General features: G+C 46.1%; 1 protein-coding gene across 2 annotated transcripts in view; it reads left to right on the top strand.

The window, feature by feature from the left end:
- Positions 1–6,164: 6,164 nt before the first annotated feature.
- The window catches only part of LOC133138799 (guanine nucleotide-binding protein G(s) subunit alpha-like), a 23,755-nt gene continuing 4,919 nt past the window's right edge, over positions 6,165–25,000 (top strand). Inside the window, exons 1-8 of one of the 2 annotated variants that reach the window (XM_061257842.1) lie at positions 6,165–6,523; positions 7,480–7,618; positions 16,204–16,276; positions 17,507–17,561; positions 17,697–17,816; positions 21,497–21,594; positions 24,439–24,493; positions 24,817–24,890. In XM_061257842.1, the coding sequence (XP_061113826.1) occupies positions 7,480–7,618; positions 16,204–16,276; positions 17,507–17,561; positions 17,697–17,816; positions 21,497–21,594; positions 24,439–24,493; positions 24,817–24,890 (614 nt within the window). In that variant the 5' untranslated portion in view covers positions 6,165–6,523. Of the gene's footprint in view, positions 7,619–16,203; positions 16,277–17,506; positions 17,562–17,696; positions 17,817–21,496; positions 21,595–24,438; positions 24,494–24,816; positions 24,891–25,000 lie in introns of both variants that reach the window. The other variant, XM_061257841.1, reaches the window with a different exon arrangement.

Raw genomic sequence — 25,000 nt, 5'->3', positions numbered from 1 at the left:
GCACTTATCCAGGATGTCTTGGAGAAAAGGCCATAATCTAACGTTTGAATGTTTTATGATGCACAAGATCAAACAGTTTAATTATTCATATCACCCCCAAATCCCCTTTTCCCCCTTTAGAGCTGAACCAGGCTCATTATAGCCCTTTCCCACTGTAGAGCTGAACCAGGCTGGCTCATTATAGCCCTTTCCCCCTGTAGAGCTGGACCAGGCTGGCTCATTATAGCCCTTTCCCTCTGTAGAGCTGAACCAGGCTCATTATAGCCCTTTCCCACTGTAGAGCTGAACCAGGCTGGCTCATTATAGCCATTTCCCACTGTAGAGCTGAACCAGGCTGAACCAGGCTGGCTCATTATAGCCCATTTTCACTGGGGTGATGGCTGCCACTGATTGGCTGCCATCTCATATGACCCTCACTGGCTGGTACTGTCGACCATGTTCATTAATAGCAGTTTCCCTGCATGGCTAATCATGGTCGGGCTACTTTTTGCATTTGTGGGCGAGATGGTTTTCTTCTACAGCAAAGCCAATTACGGAGGCTATAGTAAAACTCTCTCCCCTAAATAATTTGCTTAATTAAGCCATTAAACGTCCGCGGGAGGGTGGGGCAAAACCTCAGGAATTCCGGCGGACGCTGAGGGACGGTCGCGGGCGTTAGCGATGCGTTAGCCGCAGCCGCACCCGGGGAGCTGCTCAGAGCAGCGCTGGAGCTAAGAGCTCTCAAACTGCACTGTCAATGAAACCCGAGACGCCAGCTCAGCAGCCAGCAGCACGATCAATCCCAACAGCCATCGTCCGCTTCAGCTTCAGCGGGCAGCGTGCACACCTCCCTGGGGCCTCGGCCCCACCCGCCCGCCCGCCCGCCTCCAGGGGCCCAGAGCCACTCACCCCCCCGCTTCCAGGGGCCCGCAGCCTCCAGGGGCCCAGAGCCACTCACCCGCCCACCCGCCCGCCTCCAGGGGCCCAGAGCCACTCACCCCCCCGCTTCCAGGGGCCCGCAGCCTCCAGGGGCCCAGAGCCACTCACCCGCCCACCCGCCCGCCTCCAGGGGCCCAGAGCCACTCACCCCCCCGCTTCCAGGGGCCCGCAGCCTCCAGGGGCCCAGAGCCACTCACCCGCCCACCCGCCCGCCTCCAGGGGCCCAGAGCCACTCACCCCCCCGCTTCCAGGGGCCCGCAGCCTCCAGGGGCCCAGAGCCACACCAGCGCATCCTGGGCCACGGGTCGGGACCCACACTGGGTGCTGGTGGGCGGGGGAATGAGACTGTGGTCCAGTACCAGGCTGTGCCAGTCGGTGTGTGCGTGCGCGCGTGAGTGTGAGAGTGTGAGAGTGTGTGAGTGTGTGAGTGTGTGAGTGTGTGAGTGTGAGAGTGTGTGAGAGTGTGAGAGTGTGAGAGTGTGAGAGTGTGTGAGTGTGTGAGTGTGAGAGTGTGTGAGAGTGTGAGAGTGTGTGAGTGTGTGAGTGTGAGAGTGTGAGAGTGTGTGAGTGTGTGAGTGTGTGAGTGTGTGAGTGTGAGAGTGTGTGAGAGTGTGAGAGTGTGAGAGTGTGTGAGTGTGTGAGTGTGTGAGTGTGTGAGTGTGAGAGTGTGAGAGTGTGTGAGAGTGTGAGAGTGTGTGAGTGTGTGAGTGTGTGAGTGTGAGAGTGTGTGAGTGTGAGAGTGTGAGAGTGTGTGAGTGTGAGAGTGTGAGAGTGTGAGAGTGTGAGAGTGTGAGAGTGTGAGAGTGTGAGAGTGTGAGAGTGTGAGAGTGTGTGTTCTGAACGCACTCAGAAATAAATGTATGAAAAGTGCCCAAAAAGGTACAAATGCCTGTCACTGGGCTGCTACCCTAAAGGTGAACACAACTTTACCCCGAGCCACCAATATATAACTCATTTGCTTGTAAATTGACTTATTTGTACCCAAAGGGAAGATGACTGTACTTGCATGGTACATTTGGGAAATTTGATCCAAAATTTGAACAAAAATGTACCTCCACTGTCACTTTATTTCTGAGGGGAAAGGCTCCCTGGAAGGTACTACATTTCTAATTTGGGTCCCGACATTAAAAACGTTTAAGAACCACTGCTTTAGGCCGACCTCGTGATCTCGTTCAGCCAGCTCACCTGTGCCAGGTACAGTCTGGGGTATTACTGGGTTGGGGGAAGACGCCATCAAAGGATTTTTGATGGGAATTTAATCCAGGGGGGTTGTGTAGCCCATCCAGTAAAGATCCCTGAAGTGTAAATGACCCAGTTTAAGAGGGGACAGGGGCAGGTTAAATGACTGCTTCTGTTGCCAGGGTTTTTCCTCTTATCCATGAGAAGAGTTCCTGCTATAACCTACTGCAGTGTGTCGATTAACACTGACAGACTTAAATTTGTGTTTATTTAATTGACTCACAAAGATGTATAAGTCTTTGTTTCTTAGTACTGCTCTGCACAGCTCTTTTTATTCTACCTGTATCCATATAAAACACGTTTATGTGTGAGATACACACAAGGCTGTCCATATTTTCAGTTGAAATACTGGGGGGGTGTTGAAATATCAAGTGAAGTTTGCTTACTCTTATGATAACTTTGTTTCAAAGTATCACTAAGGAAGAGAAGGGGGCTCTGTGGTGTTTGCAATACATGGCTTTTTGTCTGAAAAAAATTGCTTTTAAACTTGTACAAGCTTTAATCCTGCTGCATCCACCAGAGTGTCTCTCTAACTGAGACCGAAGTTCCAATGTCCACGGGATGCACTGGCCATCTAGTGGAACAACATTGCAATTGCAGCCGTTTGATGCGGACAACCGGAGCGAAACGCACAGTCCCAGAGCGAGGATAAACACGGTTTGCGGAAAGTTTTATTTCAAGAGCTCTGTAATAAATTATGTCCGTATTTATTGGGCTGCTTGATTGCTTTTTTTTTTTCTATTGGTCACATTTGTCGGTCATTATGTTGGAAATGTATTTTACTTTATTGGCCACTAATAAAACTATGGTGAAATTACCCATGATCCACCCGTTTCGTTTGTTCGTGGACTCAGAAAGCAGAAAGTCCACGTTTTACCATTCTGAAGCACTTTCCATTTACATTCATTTGTCATTCGACAATCTCCAAATTGCAAAGGAGAACTAGTTGATTATGTATCCGAGTTTATGTTTTTTTAGTTATTCTGAACTGTCAGCTAAAATTTGATGACCTTAAAAAAAGCTGAACACAACAATTTAGATGCTTTCAGACTCATTGGAAACCGCACGGCTTTTGACACTGCTAAAATATTTATGCACTCTAGGATGTTTCACTTAACATATTGTTTTATATCTTGGACTCCGGCAAATCAACCCGTGATTAAACCAATGATTTAAAATGGTGTATTACAAATAAAGGAAAAATAAAGTATTTAAATACTGTGTTAAAAGACTGCAGGAACTTACTGCAAATACAACAGAAGGATGCACTTGTTCCATAGATTAACATTAAATGAAGAAATATAAAAACGCATCCATACAGCGTATTTGAAGGACGGCGATTACTCTCTATTGCCCTCTAGTGACATTTGCAGGTAATTACTTTCAGTATTTGGGGATGTGAAAATATCTCTATATACTGTACATCTCGATGGAATACTCACACACCACTTCCTGTTGCTTTGTTTTTACTTCCTGGATGCGTGTTTTAATGCTACATGTCAACTAGATGGCACTATGACGTAGACAGTAAGTAAATATAATTTCAGCTTTATTTCTCATTGGTTTCATTGATGTTTCAAAGTGTCCTTTGAGGAAAACATTTGCAGAATATTCAGTTCCTGTAATTGTCTACCTCTTGTTTTGTACATCATCAAAATCCACCTCTTTCCTTCCTGGGGGAGGTTGATGAGGACACAGTTAGAGGGATAAACTGCATTTCTCCCACATAATCCCAGAATTCGGCAACTTTTGACCCAAGTTAACAAAAACAGAGACATACAGTGAGTTCTTGTACTGCTCTTTCGGATGGTTGTGCTTGTTTTATTGGCTGGATGGTGAAAAGTAATTGATTATACACTCAGTGAGCACTTTATTAGGTATTTATTTCTGCTCTTCTGCGTACCACTGTTGTAATGTGTGGTTATTTGCTGTCACCTTCCTGTCAGCTTTGACCAGTCTGGCCATTCTCCTCTGACCGCTTTCATTAACAAGAACCTGCAGAACTGCTGCTCAGTCGATATTTTTTGTTTTTCACACCGTTCTCTGCAAGCTCTAGAGACTGTTGTGTGTGAAAATCCCGGGAGATCAGCAGTTTCTGAGACACTCAAACCACCCTGTCTGGCACCAACAATCATTCCACGGCCAAAGTCACTTAGATCACATTCCTTCCCCATTCTGACATTTCCTCTGAAGAACAGCTGAACCTCTTGACCACGTCTGCATGCTTGTATGCATTTCATTGCTGCCCCGCGATTGGCTGATTAAATATTTGTATCCAGCTGGTGTACAGGTGTACCTAATAAAGTGCTCACTGAGTGTGTATGCCTGCCAAACACACACACACACACAATAATAATGCAATTTTAAAAATAATAATACCGATGTCAGGTATGATAGCATATTTTGGCAGCCTATAATTCTAATTCAACAGGTTCATTGCTTGCTTTTATGCCATGTTAGCAGTGTAAGTATCAATACCAGTGCTGCCCGCTTCTGTTATATTAGATACTTTATTAATTATTATTATTATTATTATTATTATTATTAGTAGTAGTAGTAGTAGTAGTAGTAGTATTATTCAAGGGCATCAATTATAGAACTCAAGGGACAGCCCTGAGATAGGCAGCTGGTAGCCTAGTGGCTAAGGTAGGCCTACATGACTATTAATACGTAATACGTAATATTAATAGTATTATTATTTGGACAAAACTGAGGTGGGCTGGCCCCACCGTTCCACACTCTGATGTCTGCATTTTTCATTCAAATTGGGTTATTAAAAATTTTAGTTTGGTTTTGCAGAGAAATCCCACCAAGGCTGCCCCACCAAATCCTAGTTCACTGCACACATACTGTTCTCTTGACAATATTGTTGGTAACCGTGGCAAAAAAAGTGTCCTTTAAATATACAAATGTCAAAACAGAAAACTGGTTTGTTAAATGTTCCATTTTTAGAGTCTGTGTTTGTTTAGGTATTTATACTTGGCACATGACATTTAGGTGGTCATATTCTCCGTGACCTCCGGCAAGTCACTTTTCTGCGGTATAGCGTGAGCCTTCCCGTATGTGTCGCCGACAGTAAACTTTAATTTAAAACGTCACACATGCACTGAATACCACACAATCAATGGTTTATGCAGAATAATATACTATTGCAACTTTGGCAGATCAGTCAAATCACTTCTCGTGGTTCACGGCGGTAGAGGTCGCTATTGTAGCCAAATAAAAACTTTAAACGCAATCTGTCGAAGATGAGCAACGCATCATAACCTGTTTGCACTGGAAGAACAACCGTGATGAATTTCCCTAAAGTGTGTCACTCTATGAATCTCGTTCGTGCGTAATATCGTGCGTAATAAGTGTAATATCGTATATTAAGAAGTAACTATTCTCAGCACCAGTTTGGGCTATGCTGGCGACCATCCGGATGTAAAATGACCAGTCTCAAAACCTTAAATCTGCGCACTTTTTGAAGGAATAAACTATTTCTATAGACTAAACATAGATATGCCTACAACAATTAAGTCCCAGTGTATCAGCAATTGCACTAAATTGGCAATGCAACGCCTAGTTCACACACTTTTCACACATAACTGCAGTGTAGCCAATACGACGGTGACATAAACAAATACTACGGATATTAGGAATTGGCAAATAAAAAGTTAGTCTTGCAATAAAAAAATTTAAAAAATTATATCGACGTTCTATTGTTACAGAGGGAACTTAATCTTGAAATGGCAATGGTTGGATGGGCTAACAGGCTAGAACCTCTTCATTAAATCCAACACACATACACGCCACAGTCGTTTTCATAGACTCTAGGCTGTAGTAGTAATATTTGCAATGTGTCGTGAAAAGCGTGGACGCTGAGGGCGCCTCGGACGGTCACCGTCTGCGGGGTGTCCTGTCCTGACTTTCTCCGGTCTTTGAAGAGGGCGCCTTCCTTCACTGGATTGCAACATGGTGACGTTTGGTTCAGTCATGTGATGAAACTATGGTCGTTCCCAGGGTTCAATGTGAGCTGTTTGCCCCACCCCATCGCTCCAGCGCTGTCTGTCTCAATGTACAATTCCCGGAGAAAAGGAAAAAAACAATTAAAACGCAAAAGAAACGGCTTTTTTCGCGTCTGTGTACACGCGGCCTTGTCTTCGGAGGGATCCCTGTCTTAGTGGAGCGTGTTCCGAGAAGCCGCGGTGTGTTCATGTATCTAAATGCACATGTGTACCCTCCATTCGGGTTGAAAGGGAGTACAAGGCTAGGACTGACTGGAGCCCGTACCTGCAAGAATCGGGAAAATACCGAAGAAATTATCTTAGTTTCGTCATAATCAGAGAAATCGGAGACGATTTAGGAGCTACCTTACGACTCGGTGAGCGGTTCTGTGAGGTGTACGGATGTGAAAAGCGACAGAATTTGGAGCAACAAAAGCGGAGAGAGAAGGGCCTTTCGGATTTGGACAAAACCAGCAAACAGCAACCATCGCTGAAGAGGAGGAAAATTGGAGGAAAAAAAAAATCAAATTATTTCTGGGACTAAAACCGATCATCAGAGTGTCAGTAGAAACAACATGATCCATTTACGGATTTAAAAGGAGTTTAGTCAGATCGGAAAACTGTCAAATAATGCACATGCGGTAGTTTTAGTGTAAATATTTATTTTTATTTTTTTCAGGTTCCTTGTCTCGTCTCTGTGTGGACGAAGACGGGTAGGAAAGAAATTTGGAGAAATATAAGACGTTCCAAATGTAGGCTTACCTTCTAGGCTATTTTTTATTTTTTTTGCCAACGATAATAAAATAGGCCTACGTGCTTTGTGTAAGTGAAGGATTCTCGACGTGAAATAAATTCGGGTTTGGATTTCTGTTAGCTGTAGCTTCAACGACCTCCGCGGGATTCGTGAAATTAAATTGTTTACGTCCGTTTTAATAAAACAGTGAAACGGGCGGAAATCCAAATTAATTCAGCCTGTTAAACTGATTTCGAAGACCAACACAGTCTGTTTAATATAAATAGTTTCGAACACGTTCAATTAATCGCCTGAGAAGGCGGCCTTGTTGTCGTCATCCACACTATCCAACAACCGTTTCACAGTTCTGGGTAAAATAATAATGTACTCATGATAATAGTGGGCTTAAAGCAATATTTTAGATAAGAATTCCGGTCGCAACAGTCGTTGTACTTTAGTCGTAAGCCTCTGTAGGCCCTGGACGAGCGCTATGTCACAAATCATTGTCAGTGTGTTAATTTCGTGGGCCAACTGAGGGATCCAGGACTGTTTAGTTTTTAAATCCCCCCTCCCCTTAACCTTGTTTGTTTTTGCGGGAAGATGGGTTGTTTGGGAAACAGTAAGACCGAAGACCAACGAAACGAAGAGAAAGCTCAAAGAGAAGCCAACAAAAAGATTGAAAAACAGTTACAGAAAGACAAACAGGTCTACCGAGCTACACACCGGCTGCTACTGCTAGGTAAGTTCATGAAATTCTGAAGTGTCACACGGACTCAGGTGTAAATATGTATATAACATGTAGCTCCGTCTATGTCGGCTGTGTGTTTGGCATGCTAACGAATGTATTTGGCTGAATACATGGCAGATGAACACGCGCTAAATGTTTGTTTTTATTTCCTGGCCACTACCTGTCTTTTTGCTGGTTTGGCAAAACACACAAAATAAAAAATAAATAACATTTTCCGGGACCTTGCGCAGGCCCGCGCATGTTTGTGTGTAGCCTATGCCCGTGGTATTTTTAGGTGCGGGTGAGCACTAAACACAAACACACACGCACACACACACACACACACACACACACACACACACACACACACACACACACACACACACACAGACTCACTCACACTCGCGTGCGCGCACACACACACATGCACACACTCTATGCTGTACATGTAAACCAACCCTTTTCGCCACATCATTTTGTATCAAGTGGCATCATGTACGTCACGCCTTTTTGGACGTTCAGTTTTCAAAAGGTTGCATAGTTACACTGTTCCAGCTACAGTAGCCTTTTACGGTTGTCCGTTGATCTATGATGCATACTGTCCTGTAGCCCATCTGAGAGAGTCGTCTTGCCAAGGAGGGGGGGGGGGGGTTGCCATTTCATGGCCATTTTCCCAAACTAGGACGTACAGTATTTAATTTTAGCCAACCCCACAGGCCCGAGTGACTACAATTCATTGTGAGGAGCGAGTGTTGTCAAAGAGATTTGTTTTTGTCTTTAAGGCAGCACACCCTCTATGCTCTGAACGCCTTACCGGTATTTCCGTGTGAGAGGAAGGGATGGTTAATTTGGGACACCGAGAAGAACACGTTAGCGGCATAACAAGACTGACCCTATACCTGGCACAGATTCGACTACATACTTAATGACTTTTTCAGTTTTTCCCCATAGCGTTCATTAATAGCTAACTGTTATCTTTTAGTTATGGGCAAACTAGCCTATTGTAAGTGTCCTTAGCCTCCCTGTGTTTATGTGGTTACTAAATCTCACAAGGGAAAGTGCTGTATTTGTATAAATTAACGTTAGGTACAGGTGATTTGCCTAAATTTGCATGGGCAGTTGGTGAGGCTGTAACAACAACTGGAATGGTTGTGAACTTGCCAAGAGGTAGATTTTTAAAATGAGTACCTTGAATACTTTTTCTTGTTTTCACAGTTATTTTTTTTAACTTATGATGAAAAGCCTAGTCTTTGCTGGATTTTAGAGGCCATTGATTGCCCTTCCATGGTACAAATCATATTCCTTTAAAAAGGTGACATGCCTGAATTGGGCCTGGTTCAGTATGTCGGTGTTGCATCAATGCTCATGTGTCAATGCCCAGCCCAAGGTAAAATAATAGGCGTGATTGTGCTTTAAAGTTAAAATGGAGACTTCTACACTGTCAAACTTTGGACTTGGGACATGGTGTGTAGGGGTCATGGTGTGTAGGGGTCATGGTGTGTAGGGGATGTGGCTGTAGGGGTCATGGTGTGTAGGGGATGTGGCTGTAGGGGTCATGGTGTGTAGGGGATGTGGCTGTAGGGGTCATGGTGTGTAGGGGTCATGGTGTGTAGGGGATGTGGCTGTAGGGGTCATGGTGTGTAGGGAACGGGGCTGTAGGGGTCATGGTGTGTAGGGAATGTGGCTGTAGGGGTCATGGTGTGTCGGGGATGTGGCTGTAGGGGTCATGGTGTGTAGGGGATGTGGCTGTAGGGGTCATGGTGTGTAGGGTACGGGGCTGTAGGGGTCATGGCTGTAAGCAGGCTTCTCTCTGGGGAGGAGGAAAGCAGCCTTCTACCTCGGTGCAGTGTTGGGTGCAGTGCTGGGTGCCGTGTTGGGTAGGTGCCGACACCTGCAGTTTCGCTGTTTTGTTAACCTCGTTCCCCGTGACATCGTGCCGGCCGTGACAAGGATCATTTTAATTGGTTGTGTTTTTATTTTCTGTGTCAGAGCCAAAGCCACAAACACGTAAAACGCTGAATATAAACACTTCAATCTGAAATGAGTCTCAGTCAGAGGAGCTGTGAGTGCTGTAGCCCTGGTGTGGTCTATGAGCCAGGGGTCTGGTAACAGATGCTCTGGGCCCTATGCTTCTTTGGAACTCTCATAGAAGCATTACATCTCATCACATTGCATTACAGGCATTTAGCAGACGCTCTCATCCAGAGCGACATACAACAAAGTGCAGATCAAACATAGGGACAAGTGCGAGGAGGACCCTAGTGGAAAGTACAGAAAAAGAAGAGGAACCACGCTTTTTAAGAACAATTTTAAGAACACATTTGAGTGTTTCTTTTTCTTCTTTTCGAGTGATGAGTGTGTGCTTTCCACGCTCAACCAACTTAACAGGTCTCCATGTTTGGGTTCACTGAAATTAGGCAAAAATATGTTGTGTTGGTAGCTACAGAAATGAACAGTTAGGACTTGCTGATGGTTGCATGTTGTGTTGGTGTCTTATTTTATTGTTGTTATTATTAATTTTAGCTAGTTGCATGAACATAAGCGACATGGCTCAGGCTGTAAGAGCAGTCGTCTGGCAGTCGGAGGGTTGTCGGTTTGATCCTCCGCCCGGGCTGTGTTGAAGTGTCCCTGAGCCAGACAACTAACCCCCAAATGCTCCTGACGAGCTGGTCGGGGCCTTGCGTGGTAGCCAATCGCCGTCGGTGTGTGAGTGTGTGTATGAATGGGTGAATGGAGAAGCATCAGTTATACAGCGCTTTGGATAAAGGCGCTATATAAATGCCGGGCATTTACCATAAGCTGCTGAAGTTTAAAATGAGCTACTACAGAACATAACTTATGCAGAAGTGTGACTATGAGCTGCAGGTTCCTGTGGCCAGTAATACCATGTAATGACAGCCAGCGAGGCAGGTGACGGTTATGAGAGAGAGAGAGAGAGAGAGAGAGGGAGAGAGAGAGGGAGGGAGAGGGAGAGGGAGAGGGAGAGGGAGAGGGAGAGGGAGAGGGAGACAGGGCAGTCTGTACTGTACCAAAAAAAAAAAAGAGATATGAGTTGAAGGTTGTAATTTTTTAATAGTAGACAAAAACATGACTGACCACCTTCATGCTGTTCAGTGATAGTCAGCCATCCTCTCACACAGAGAAGGGAAACCATTCTCACCAGCTCATTAACTGCTGGATGGCCTGAGCCATTTGATTGATTGATTGATTTATTGATTGCTTCAGGGCATTGAAGACCTGCTTGGATCAGGTAATAAGATGATAGCTTATGTTTATTCTATGCTGAAACCATTACTAATTCACATTTACTATGTCATGGCAAACAGTAGGCGAATTATTTGTTTCTGTATTGAACTTCTATTCAATTAATAGACAAAACAACACAAACCTTTGTCCCCCAATCCCTGTCTGTGCATGTGTGGTGACACAAAGGTAGTGAACATCACTTCACACGTAATGTGGAAAAGTCACACGTACTGTTCGCCCTGCTGTAGAGTTTTGTAGGGGGGATCCTGTTAGGGAATAAAACCCCACTCCTAACGGAAAAAGCAAGAAAAGGAATGATTGTGGAATATCCCAAACGGTTGCGATCAGATCTGGTGACTGAGAAGACTGACACCTGCATAATGACTCAGAAATGCTTTAACATGGAGCGGAAATGCCCAATCAGTATCGTTTGCGAAGGTGTGCCATCGGCCGTGGCTTCTAAGGGTATGAGTGCACCCAAACTGGGCCCGGGAACCTTACTGAACCACCAGAACCTCCGCCTCTTTATTCTCTTTAATTCAGGCCTTGATTTGTCTTTAAAGTGCTCCATGTTTGAGTTTGAGGAGTGTGTGTCCGTCATAGACTGAGTTTCCTCTCGGTCCTCTCACATCCGTGACGGCAGAACGCTGAACGGTTCTGTACCGACCGCGGCTCCTACGGACCGGACCGCAGGGTCGTGGTTTTTAATAAACCCCGTGCGTAACTCTGAGGTTGCAGTTTCAAATCCCGGCGAGGCACTGCCAGTGGGTTCCTGAGCAAGGTGCTCACCCTGAATCACTTCAGTCGGATTGTGGGGTGATTTTGGGGTTTTTCCCCTTCCTCTTCCTCTTCGGATGCAGCCCTGCCCCTGTCTGCAGGTTTGGCCTCTTCCTCGGCCAAGGGCGAGTGCTGTTTCCCGGCCCGGCTGAGCTCCGTGCGGTTCTGATGGGCCTGTCTCTGCGTTTATACAGCGCCTTTCTCACACTCCGTGCACTTCGGCGATCAGGGGGAACTCGCTTCGACCACCACCACTGTGAAGCACCCGCCTGGGTGATGCAGCGGCAGCCATTTTGTGCCAGAACGCTCACCGCACACGGAGGTGGAGTGGGAGGTGGAGTGGGAGGTGGAGTGGGAGGTGGAGTGGGAGGTGGAGGTGGAGGTGGAGGTGGAGGTGGAGTGGGAGGTGGAGGTGGAGTGGGAGGTGGAGTGGGAGTGGGAGTGGGAGTGGGAGTGGGAGGTGGAGTGGGAGGTGGAGTGGGAGGTGGAGTGGACATTTTTTTATCAGTTAAATCAGGGCATGGTTAGGTGGCAGGTTGAAAGAGCCAGGTTTGGGAATTTAGCCATGACACCGAGGAAGCCCTTTGCGATTAGTGTTATGGGATCCTTAATGATCTCAGTGAGTCAGGTCCTCGGTATAGCATCTTATCCAAATGATTCTGTCTCCGACAGCACAGTGTCTCCATCACTGCACGGTGGAGCATTGGGATTCATTTGATTCAGATTGCAGTGAATCACTCCCTTTAATTGTACCAGTTAAAAATGAATCACTCTCATTCTCTGTTCCAGGTTAGAGTGAATCACCAGGTTTGATTGAATCACTCATTACCTGTACCAGGTTTGTGTGAATCACACAGCTGGTCGCCAACAATTATCACACGCAGCCGAACAGTAATGCTTGCGTGAATGTGAGTGACCAAAACTCTCTCCTCTATATGGAGGTTAATGTTTACACGTGATTATTGTCTTGTCATTGTTTGATTGTTGCCATCATTATTTGAAGCAGCTGTACACCCTCACTAATTTACTGCTGTTAAAATCTGCACTAATTTGACAAAACTGTCAGATTTACTCCTCACTTTACTTCTCACTTCCAGCCCCTGGTTTTCAGTTCATTTTAAATAAGCCGGTAAATTTGGCAGCTCTTTCCCCCGCTGGTCATGTACATCTCTACCAACACAGCAGTGTCCTTGGGATTTGTAGTTTTTCAGGATTGTAGGCATGGACAAACTACACCTCCCTTAATGACAAAGACCTGTTTTTTTTCCTCCCTCCCATTGTTTGGAAAATGGCGGCGTAAATTCTCTGTGCTCTCCCTGACGCGTGGTGTGCTCAGGATGGTTGTTTTTGCGGCCGCTGTCGTAGTTTCCGTGGCTGCATGGCCCAGCGCACACAGTTAACGGGACCGGCCCACGGGGCACGGAATGGAGTCCAGGGCTAGAACTGCAGGAACTGCACCAGCCTGTGTGTTTGAGCTGAAGGGGTGCACCCTGTGGTCTGTAGGTATCCTTATTTCCCCGTGAACCTTTGTGAAAGTCATGGCTCTGCCTTAATACTGACAAGACCTCCAAACTGGAGCGAGGGGGACCTCGTACTACAGTAATTACAGTAACTACAGTAACCAGTATTTCTAGAGCATTTAGAACTACAGTAACCAGTATTTCTAGTGCATTTAGAACTACAGTAACCAGTATTTCTAGAGCATTTAGAACTACAGTCACCAGTATTTCTAGTGCATTTAGAACTACAGTAACCAGTATTTCTAGAGCATTTAGAACTACAGTCACCAGTATTTCTAGTGCATTTAGAACTGCAGTAACCAATATTTCATTCATAGACCCACTCATGGAAAAATGATACCCCCCTCGCTAAAATAATGATACATTTTTTAATATATATATATTCTTCTGAATTATATTGTCAGTGAAACATTGCAAATGTACGCATGTAAATGCGTGGTCATGTGTACTTAAATGTGGTGTTTTTTCTATGACATACAAACTGTGTCCGGTAGTCATATTTAGTTTGGTATAAGGCCAGTTTTCCATAGTAAAAATTACCTATGTATTGTAATTTAGGTTTTTGGGATTGGTGTCAATTTTCTATGATGTAAAAATTTGTCTATCTCTAAGTCTAGAGACTAGTCTCTAGGCACTGCCCTGGAGAATTTTACAGGCAGTTTTGAATAATTAATACTAATTTAGTTTAACTGACGCTCTTTTCCAAAGCGACTTACAGTTGATGAGTCTCAGCTGGGGCCAATCCTCCCCTGGAGCAATGCGGGGTTAAGGGCCTTGCTCAAGGGCCCAGCAGCTGTGTGGATCGTATTGTGGCTACACTGGGGCTTCGACCACCAGTCTTCCAGGTCCCAGTCAAGCACCTTAGGCACCAGGCTACGGGCGGCCCTTGCAGGCAGGCCGGTGTTAAAACGCCTGGTGCCTTTTCCCGCTCGCTCAAGGCTCTCTCGCCTCCCTTCAGTGGGCTGGAGATTGAATTGGGAGCCTGATCACACACCTGCGGGAAACAGGGAGTCTCACCTGGCCTCTCGCTCGCTCTCCAGGTGTGTGAACGGTCCCAGGGCTCATTAGCGGCTCCGGCCCCCGGGCAGAGACCGGCTTCCTGTTCCGGACCGGAGTGCCTTTAAGGAGCGCCGCGTCCCCGCCGGTGTCACGGAGCTGTAGCCCTCATGATTACGTTTACATTTGAATGTTTGTAGCTTCGCTGTTCTGTTGTGGTCAATAAGGCAATAAAGTCTTGTTTTTTGAGGTGAGGAAATGGAGGTTGAGTGTTCCTGGTCTGTTTGCCGCTGAAAATGGCTGTTTTCATATCGACCAGGCGTGTCAAACTCCGGTCCTGGAGGGCCGCAGTGTCTGCAGGTTTCGGCTTGAGTGATACATTACTTTTCATTAATGGCATTTGGCAGATGCTCTTATCCAGAGCGATGTACAGTTGATTAGACTAAGCAGGAGACAATCCTCTCCTGGTGCAATGCAGGGTTAAGGGCCTTGCTCAAGTGCCCAACGGCAGGATCTTATTGTGGCTACACCGGGGATCGAACCACCGACCTTGCGGGTCCCAGTCATGTTCCTTAACCACTACACTACAGGCCGCCCGGCGTGATGAAATTTAAGTCATTGATTGGCGTCCATGCACCTTGTTCTAAAGGCCTTAAACCCTCCAGGACTGGAGTTAAACCTGCAGACACTGCGGCCCCTCCAGGACTGGAGTTAAACCTGCAGACACTGCGGCCCTCCAGGACTGGAGTTAAACCTGCAGACACTGCGGCCCCTCCAGGACTGGAGTTAAACCTGCAGACACTGCGGCCCCTCCAGGACTGGAGTCTTGTACCCCTGATATGAGCTGTATTTTTGTTGTTTGGTACAGTGGGAAACATGGCTACTGCAGCTAGCTGTGCTGTGATACTGCAGATTGAACGTACGTGTGACACTCTAGGTAGAACTTGCGTGTGGTTCTGCTAGTAGAACTTTCGTCTTGTGCTGTGCGGAGCCGTTACTCATTGAGTGGCAGGTGAGCGCTGTCAGCGTTTCGAACATCGTCGAATGATTGATGAGGATGCAATGTGTCGGGTTTTCCTTCTTTTTACACCTGAATTCCCCTATAACTCTGACTGGGATGTGTGTGTGTTTATTCTACTCCCCATTCAGGAATTCGAAAGTCTGTCTCTGCATAATTTTCACTTGACGTGGCCCAGGCAAACTCTAAAGTAATTAGAGAGGTGATTTTACGGAGGCGTCACAGATGAAATTCCTCGAACATTTGATGGGTCGTCCTGCTCGAGCACCGCGCCTATGGGAAGATATTATTGTGTTTGAAAATGGAAATGCACATATCCCATCAGCAGTGGTCTGGGCCGAACGGCTGTGGTTCCTCTGTCTCTGAGTGATGATGTCACATTCCTAGGTCATTGGAGATCCATGCTCTGTGAGATTTTCCTAATGACTGATATCTCTCGCCGCTCTCTCTCTCTCTCTCTCTCTCTCGCGCGCGCGCGCGTGCGTGCGTGCGTGTGTGTGTTCTGCCAAAAGCAGGGATAACTCGCCAATGTTATGGGCACAGTTTTCCGTTTGGGGACAAAAATTTCTGAACGAATGCAAAAAATACTCTGACTGTGTCAAAATCCAGAAAATTTTGGATTTAGCCCATTTTTGACAAAAGACATCCACATTTCTGTGTATCGACTTGACAGGAGAAGTGTGTAAAAGTTTGCCTCTGGTGGCCAATAATGAAAATGCAAGTGGGGTACTCACTTTCCACATACGTTTGTCCGTGGCAAATGTGGTGGTGATGCAGAACAAACTTTGCTGATTGAATGGTCGTCGAGATGGCAGATTGTTTTGATATAAGCAGGAAACTGTCCCCACAAGTCTGTACAATGTCAAGATGTTTTACAATGGTTTAAAAAATCTACAGGTATTTTTAATGTCTGCTTTTTTATAAATATACATCAAGTCTGTATTTCTTCACCATAATTGATGATTCCGTCCCCTTAACTAACACAAGTGTGTGTGTGTGTGTGTGTGTGTGTGTGTGTGTGTGTGTGTGTGTGTTTTCAGGGGCAGGAGAGTCTGGGAAAAGCACTGTTGTCAAACAGATGAAGATCCTGCATGTCAATGGCTTCAATGCAGAGTAAGTACCTCACTCTGATTGGTTCAGTGTGGAGTGGGACTCACTGATGTGCTGAAGTTCAGCAGATTCCACCTTCACCCAACATATTAACTGAGAATAGGGTAGAGATCGGAGCTATATCCATATCTGGTCTGTTTTTGTAAATGCGCACGCACACATACACACACTTCTTTGTCATGACTGTGTTTCTCATGTTAAGCACATTAATAAGCCTGGAAATGTGTCACGGTGAATACTGTTGAAGTGTGTTGGTTATTGATTATTGTCTGTTGAAGTGTGGTGGTTATTGATTATTGTCTGTTGAAGTGTGTTGGTGATTGATTATTGTCTGTTGAAGTGTGTTGGTTATTGATTATTGTCTGTTGAAGTGTGTTGGTTATTGATTATTGTCTGTTGAAGTGTGTTGGTTATTGATTATTGTCTGTTGAAGTGTGTTGGTTATTGATTATTGTCTGTTGCAGTGTGTTGGTTATTGATTATTGTCTGTTGAAGTGTGGTGGTTATTGATTATTGTCTGTTGAAGTGTGGTGGTTATTGATTATTGTCTGTTGAAGTGTGGTGGTTATTGATTATTGTCTGTTGCAGTGTGTTGGTTATTGATTATTGTCTGAAGTGTGGTGGTTATTGATTATTGTCTGTTGAAGTGTGTTGGTTATTGATTATTGTCTGTTGAAGTGTGTTGGTTATTGATTATTGTCTGTTGAAGTGTGTTGGTTATTGATTATTGTCTGTTGAAGTGTGGTGGTTATTGATTATTGTCTGTTGAAGTGTGGTGGTTATTGATTATTGTCTGTTGAAGTGTGTTGGTTATTGATTATTGTCTGTTGAAGTGTGGTGGTTATTGATTATTGTCTGTTGAAGTGTGGTGGTTATTGATTATTGTCTGTTGAAGTGTGTTGGTTATTGATTATTGTCTGTTGAAGTGTGTTGGTTATTGATTATTGTCTGTTGAAGTGTGTTGGTTATTGATTATTGTCTGTTGAAGTGTGTTGGTTATTGATTATTGTCTGTTGAAGTGTGTTGGTGATTGATTGGTACTGTTTGTTGACGTGTGTTGGTGATTGGCTGTGTTCGACACTGCATACTAGCATACTATTCATACTAAATTTCAGGCTGACTTGTCCGTGGTGGAACTGCAGTCTCTTCTGTGTGCTAACACCGTTCTAATGTTGTTAGAGAGGGGGCAGAAACAACCATAACTCCAGCTCATCTGTGCTCTTTATTTCACAGAGAAAAGAAGCTGAAGATACCAGACATCAAGAGTAACATTAAGGAGGCCATTGAGGTGTGTGTGTTTTTTTTAGTGTGTCTGTCTGGTTTGCAGGGTCTGTGGTGTGTGGGGTCTGTAGGTTATGGGGTCTGTCGTTAATGCTGTGTAACTCTGTGTGTGTGTGTGTGTGTGTGTGTGTGTGTTGTTCAGACCATCGTGTCGGCCATGGGAACGCTGGTGCCCCCTGTCCTGCTGGCCTGTCCCGCCAACAAGGCGCGCTTGGAGTACGTCCTCAACCTGGCCAGCCAGAAGGACTTCCAATTCCCCTCTGTGAGTACACTCTCTCTCTCACACACACACACACACACACACACACACTCTCTCTCACACACTCACTCTCACACTCACTCTCACACACATACACACACACACACACACACACACTCTCTCACTCACTCAGTCACTCACACATGTACATACACACACACACACATAGACACACTCACACTCATACACATACAAACACTCATACATGCATACATACTCCTGCACACACACATACACATACATACACATACACATACACACACACATACACATACACACACACACACACACACACTCACTCTCACACTCACTCTCACACACATACACACACACACACACACACACACACACACTCTCACTCACTCAGTCACTCACACATGTACATACACACACACACATACACACACACACACACACACACACACACACTCTCACTCACTCAGTCACTCACACATGTACATACACACACACACACACACACACACACACACACACATATGTTCCTGTGTCTGTGGGGCAGGCAGGCTCTGGGTAATTAGCAGGACTGCCCTGTCCCCAGGGCCTCCCTTAGCACTCTGCTCGTTAACTGATTGCCTTTAATGACCCTAAACGGCCCCCTCTGGGGCCACACTTCTGTTACCGCAACACATGAGTAATCCCCGGTGGTGCTCTTCCCTCATGGCCACTGACTGCTACAGAGGCTGTGCTACTTTTGGTTCCGCCTCAGTCATCTCCCGGATCCCAGTGAAACTGCTCTCAGTAATGCTGGAGTCCCTCCGTTCTGTGTCTTCTTGGCCGTGTTTGGAGTGACTGTCCGACGTGGGTTTGGTATGGGCAGAGGGTTTTTGTGACGCGGTGTTTCCGCTCTGGAATTAGGGCAGAGAATATTTGAGGTACTTACTCTTGACGGATGGCTGGTCGGGTGTGGCGTGCGTTAAAATGGCGAGCTGAAGCAGAATGATCTGCGTGTTTATGCCAGACGGAGAAAGGAGAGGTTCGCTCTCTAAATGTTCACCTTATCGGCGTAGCACAGGATCCTCTCCAGCTATGCAACATGATTCCCCAGAATGCACTGGGGTTTTTTAGATTTCCCAGCATGGTGATGTCATTAATATCTGGGCTATAGAACGGCCAGGTTAGTTTCTTCACCTGTAGTTCTTTCTTGTTTCCAAATCTATTTAATGAAAGTAGACCTATCTTACTGATATACTGATCAGACCTTGGTCAATACGTAATTGTTTTGGTTTCAAATATGTTTCTATGCTTGTCTCATGTATTGGAACATGAAATACTCTGAAAAAGTGCCAGCCCTGTCTTATGGTCCTCTTGGTTGACTCAATTGCACCGGACAAGATCAGTGAAGCACATGAAAGTATTTCAATCTAGACCAGTTACGTAATTGGCCCAGGTCTGACTCTTTTCCCCAGGTGTGTGACAGCAGGTTCTGAACTGTGTTTGTGTGTCTCCAAAGCTGTACACGCCAGGGTAAGAGAGTCCGTACCAGGCCAGGGTAAAGCGCTTCGAAGGACAGCCCGTAGGAATGTTTTAATCAGTGCGTTTTAACGCGATTCATCAATATACCTTTCAGAGGATCTGCGTGACTCGTATCATGCAGCACCTGTTCTGCTGCTGGGGAATGGCTACCCGCCCCACCTCAGTATGCATTTCGGGAATTGCTCGATGTAATTAAATTATAATTACAGTTGGGGAACCAGATTCCTTCCAGGTTTTACGCATGAGTCAAGACCACACCCCCTGAGTCAGAGCAGGGGCTGTTAATGCCCCTGCAGTGGGCGGAGCCGGCATCTGCAGCAGTCCAAGTGGGGTGTGAGCAACAGGCTCCTGATTGGCTGTTGGGAAGCAGTGCTCATTGAACCTCCCCCTTTTCATATGTAAGTCCTTGCCCCGGTCTGATACCACGTTATTTAGCATGTGATGATAGCATTATCATTTCCGCTACTCAGACAAACAACAACACGCGCGGTGCTAGGAGAGTGCGGCGTTAGTCAGAGCTAGTAAAATGTCAGCAATTTGGTAATATTTAACACTGGAAAATCCCTCCAGTAAAACGGCGATGTGCAAAGCATGCAAGGTTCAGTTTCAACACCAGCGATCTTCTAAAGCATTTGAAGCCGCATCGCGCGAAATAGCACGATGAGTTCACCAAGGCAAAGGGAAACTAAGTCGTAAACGTTTACAAAAAAAATTGCTAACCGATAACCATAATTTTTTTCTGAAGCTGAAGTGTTAAGCCCAGTTTAAAATAAATGCACGTTCACCACCGTATTATTGCGGTTTGTTTTCTAAACAATCTACAAGCTACAGTAGTTCTTGGAAGCACTCTGGCCACTTCTACTTCTATAATACTGTAATGCTACAGTATTATAGCTATCAAAGAAGTTCTGCAGCTGTTGGTTTATAAACAGAAGGTCCGTGTTTATTCATTGATACGCGAATTCAAACTACGGGCAAACTGAACGCAGCTTTTCATGCTGCATCTACATGAAAATAAACAAAGCAATACATCATTCGACAAATGCTGCACGCAATATTACAATGCACTGTAATACCCTTCCATTCTAAACTAGCAATCTATAAGCTACAGTAGTAGCCTACTAGCAAGCAAACTGCGGCCATTTCAGAGGGTTAAGAATGCAAACACCGCACGGAATTGAATGCTACATTAGTTATCAAATAACTCCTGTGTGATTTAAATCTGTAGCTGTTAGTTCACTACAGTGGCTTATTGTATGGCGTTTCTTCATCCGTATTTATTCGTTGACACACAAACTGCCGCCAAACTGAACATCGCATTCCACTATGCGGTGTCTACATAAAAATAAATAAAGCAAAACATTACCATTAGGCTATTTATCCATCGGATAATGAAAGCGAAAATTCGCTGCTTTCAGGAAAAAATTGACACATTAATCTCACCACCACGATTGTCCCGCGCCATACAAACTGCATTGGGAAAGTTGGCCGTTACATACCAATCTAATTGTACAGAGATCTGTATTGGCATGAAAGTAAAATCATGCCAACATTTTGAGTGCACAACCCGGTTTGTAACAAAGTTGTTAACAGCAGCATATTCACTGATTTCATGCCAATCAAGTCTATCAGGCAGAAGCCATAGAAAAGGGATGAAAACATGAAGAATTATCATTTTAACCGATGCATAAAAAAAAATTACCCCTGATCGGCCAGACGGATTTAACTACAGCTTTCTGCAACTGCGAGGTTACACTGCAATGAGGCAAGAACATGAAAAAAAGTCTGTCTGACGCCCCGCTGAGGCGGAACACTGCGTGTCCTGTCCATCCACTTCCTGGGAAACAAGATTTTGCGAGATTTTACGTTGTCCTGTACCAGTGGGCGTGTCATTTACTTTCTCCAATCAGTACCCTTTTCACGCAGCAGCGTGCATCCTCATTGGACGTCAGTCAAATCCAAACCCCGCCCTTCAAAAAAAGGTCCTGACATTGACCTGCATCACTGGGTATCAGCCCCACCTCTGGGGTCGACCCACCCCCCCACCCCCCCCACCCCCCCCCCCCCCCCCGCTGTGACCCCGCCCCTCCCCGCTGTGACCCCGCCCCCCTCCCCAGTGTAACCCCGCCCCTCCCCGCTGTGACCCCGCCCCTCCCCGCTGTGACCCCGCCTCTCGCTGTGCGTTGCAGGAGTTCTACGAGCACGCTAAGTCCCTGTGGCAGGACGAGGGGGTGAAGGCCTGCTTCGAGCGCTCCAACGAGTACCACCTGATCGACTGCGCCCAGTAGTGAGTATTATACCCCACGCCGGGCAGTTATTAACACAAAAGGGGGCAGTTACCAAAGGGGGGGGGGGGGGTAGTTTCCAAATAAGGGCCAGTTTCCAAACAGGGTTTCATTGATATCTTATCTTCCGTGGGGGGGACCAGAGGACCCATAGAGCCTGGGTCTGCACCCCTGGGGCCTCCTCCCAAATCAGAGATCTACCATCCATTACAAAGGGCTATACACAAGAACAGGGCCGCCCAACCCTGTTCCTGGAGTTATACCGTCCTGTAGGGTTTCACTCCAACCCTAAGTAAGGATACCTCATTCAACAGCTAGAGCAGGGCTGCCCAACCCTGTTCCTGGAGTTATACCGTCCTGTAGGTCTTCACTCCAACCCTAACAAAGCACACCACATTCAGCAGCAAGAGATCTGGTTCAGCTGCTAATTCTTAGAATCGGGTGTGACAAATTAGGGTTGCAATGACAATGAAAACCTACAGGACAGTAGATCTCCAGGAGCAGGGTTGGGCAGCCGTGCTCTCGCTGTTGAATGAGGTGTGCTTTGTTAGGGTGGAGTGAAAAAATATCCCCTTGAATTCTGTGGGCTGGACTCTCCCTCTGTCCCTCCCTCTTTTTCCCTCTCCCGCTCTCTCTACTCTTCCCTCCCTCTTTCTCTCTCCCTCCCTCTGTCTCTCACTCCCTCCCTCCCTCTCTTTCTCTCTCCCTCTCTCCCCCCCTCTCCCACTCCCTCTCCCACTCTCCCTGGCTCTTCTGCAGTTAAGATTGGGAGCTAATGGTCTATTTATAGTGCCTGTGGTTTCATCTCCGTGGCAACCGAGCGGCAGGGTAGGGCGCCAGGGAGCTATTTTTAAACCGTCTCGCCCTCTCTCTTTCTCTTTCTCTCTCGCTCTCTTTCTCTCCCTTTTGCCCTCTCTATCTATCTATCTCTCTCTCCATCTTTCAGTCTGTCCCCCTCTCCCCCCTTCCCCTCACAGATGGGTGTGTTTTAAGTCGAGGGGTAGTTTGTTCCCAAGCAAATTTAGCACCCTCTTGTTCCAGCCAGCTGCATTACGTTTTTCATTTATAGAGTTAACTATTTACATCAAATCGGAAAACCATTTTGTTTTGGAGATATGCGCTGTTGCAGTGTGTTGTGGTGTTTTCGCCTGTCGGTTAAAAACAAATCTAATTGCGAGCAGCCACTAATCACTCTTCTCAGGAAACCTCTTTGACGGCATCGCTGGGATTCTTTCTGTTTCCGGAAAACACATTCTGCCGAGGCAGCTCGTGGCCGCGGGGCAGAAGCGTCTCTTTGTTGTTTTGTAAATAAAAGGTTTTTGGTGTGTCGGCGAGCAGCAGGGTGAGCTGGCACCTGAGACTGCGGATGTGTGCGTTTGCTTCCCGGTGAGAGGTGTGTTCTCAGAGATGACTCGGCACTGTCTTTCACAGAGGAATATCCCTGTGAGATCCCACAGAGGAATATCCTTCTGCTCTACAGGTCTGTTCGGGTTATGGGTACAGGTCTGTACGGGTTATGGGTACAGGTCTGTACGGGTTATGGCTCCTGGAATAAGGTGCTTATATCTCACAGGCTAATTGTTGAATATTCTGTACGTCCCTGTGCACCAAAGCGAGCTCTGAAATGAACATGCGTTATGAATGGCGTATTCCCCACGTTTGAAGCTGTCTGTCAGAAGCTCATCTGCGTTGCAGTGGCTGCATTTCACCGTGTTTGTGTTCTCACAAATATGCAGTGGCCCCTGGGGGCCCCTGGTTGGGTCAAGCCGCAGACCGCCTGAGGGCCACTGCTGTGTCACTTCTCCTTAGTAGTTATACTGGTTTGGGGCATCTCTGCCACTGCGTTGTGATGGCAGTGGTGCATTGTGGGGTCAGCCGAGATGATTGACAGGGCAGGACAGGTGGGCGTGGTCAGAGCTCTGTGTCCGCCCTCGTCCCGGCCTATCGCATTCCGCCGTTCCCCGTCACATTCCTGGTTGCCGTGGCGTTTGTCTGTGAAGCGCATCAGCCCGGGTCAGTGCTGTCATGGTTACGCGATGAGTGCTCCATGGTAACCAACGGTTACTTCGATACTGTGCCGTTGTGTTCCACGTGCCGCCCAATGCTGTCTGGTTTATGATTGGACATTGACAGATTTTCAATGCAAAAATACAGTTATTCCACACACAAGGCCACATAACCCTTTGTACATCCGTTGAAAAAAATATTGCTATAAATGTTCTGAAAACATTCACAAAAGTCTGTATCCATGATGCCAAGTTTCCTGCATTCATGTAAATAACTCAAATTTACAATATTAAAAGATTGCTAAACAGTACTTCCTCCAAATAACGTAAACATTTCTGGACTTATGTGAAATAACTAGAAGGAAATAACGAGATCTGGATGAGATCTGTGCTGTCTCCACACCTGCACGGTGGACATGTTTTGGTGGTTATTGTTCTTGACTATAAAGTTCCTGTATTTCCTCTCTGAACCAGCCTTCATTCCTCTTTCTGACTTTGTCAAAGCTTCATCGATTCCGTCAGCTGTTCCCCTTCTACCAGGAAGAAGCAATTGCTGCCGCTTTCTGTTTAAAACAGTGTGTAGAGGGTGTCTCGGTGGCGCAGCCTGTAGAGCACTGACCGCATGCTCATTGCGAGCCGCGACGTCGGCGGTTCGAATCCGACCGATCCGATTTGTCGCATGTCTTCCCCTCTCTCTCGCTCCCGTTCTTCCTGTCTCTCTATACTGTGTACTGTCCAATAAAGCTGAAAAAGGCCTAAAAAAATGTCTTTAAAAAAATTAAAAAAAACACTGTGTAGAACTGTTCTCTCTCATGTACTAACACACTGTTTCTCTCCCAGCTTTTTAGACAGAATTGACATTGTGAAGCAGAGTGACTACACTCCCTCCGATCAGGTTCGTGACCTCCCTCTCACCTTTGACCTCTGACACGTGTGTACCTGCAGGTCTCATTGTGTGGGAGCACGTGGCACATTTGTCACAGGCTGTGATGTTTATACCATTACAACAAATCGTCGTTATTCAAAAACCTGCAGCTATTTTAAACCTTTTGTTGCCTCTGGTCCTTCATTTTGATTTGTCCTTTATAAAGGATCACTTGCAGTCCTCTTCTGTGACGAGGGGGGAAATTAACCTCCCACTCTTTCTCTCCCTCTCTCCCTCCCTCTTTCTCTCCCTCTCTCCCTCCCTCTCTCTCTTTCTCTCTCCCTCCTTCTCAGGACCTGTTGCGATGCCGAGTGCTTACATCAGGCATTTTCGAGACGAAATTCCAGATCGACAAAGTTAATTTCCAGTGAGTTTGGGTTTTTTTAAATTTATTTATTTGTGTGCTGTGCTGCAGCCTACCAGTAGGGGTGCTGTGGCCATGCAGTTTGTGTCAGTCTGCAGGTGTCTGGGGAGTGT

Source organism: Conger conger, chromosome 10, assembly GCF_963514075.1.
Source record: "Conger conger chromosome 10, fConCon1.1, whole genome shotgun sequence".
NCBI classification, from domain to species: Eukaryota; Metazoa; Chordata; class Actinopteri; order Anguilliformes; family Congridae; genus Conger; species Conger conger.
The sequence above is the reverse complement of the archived record's forward strand: the minus strand, read 5'-3'. Positions and strand labels throughout refer to the sequence as shown.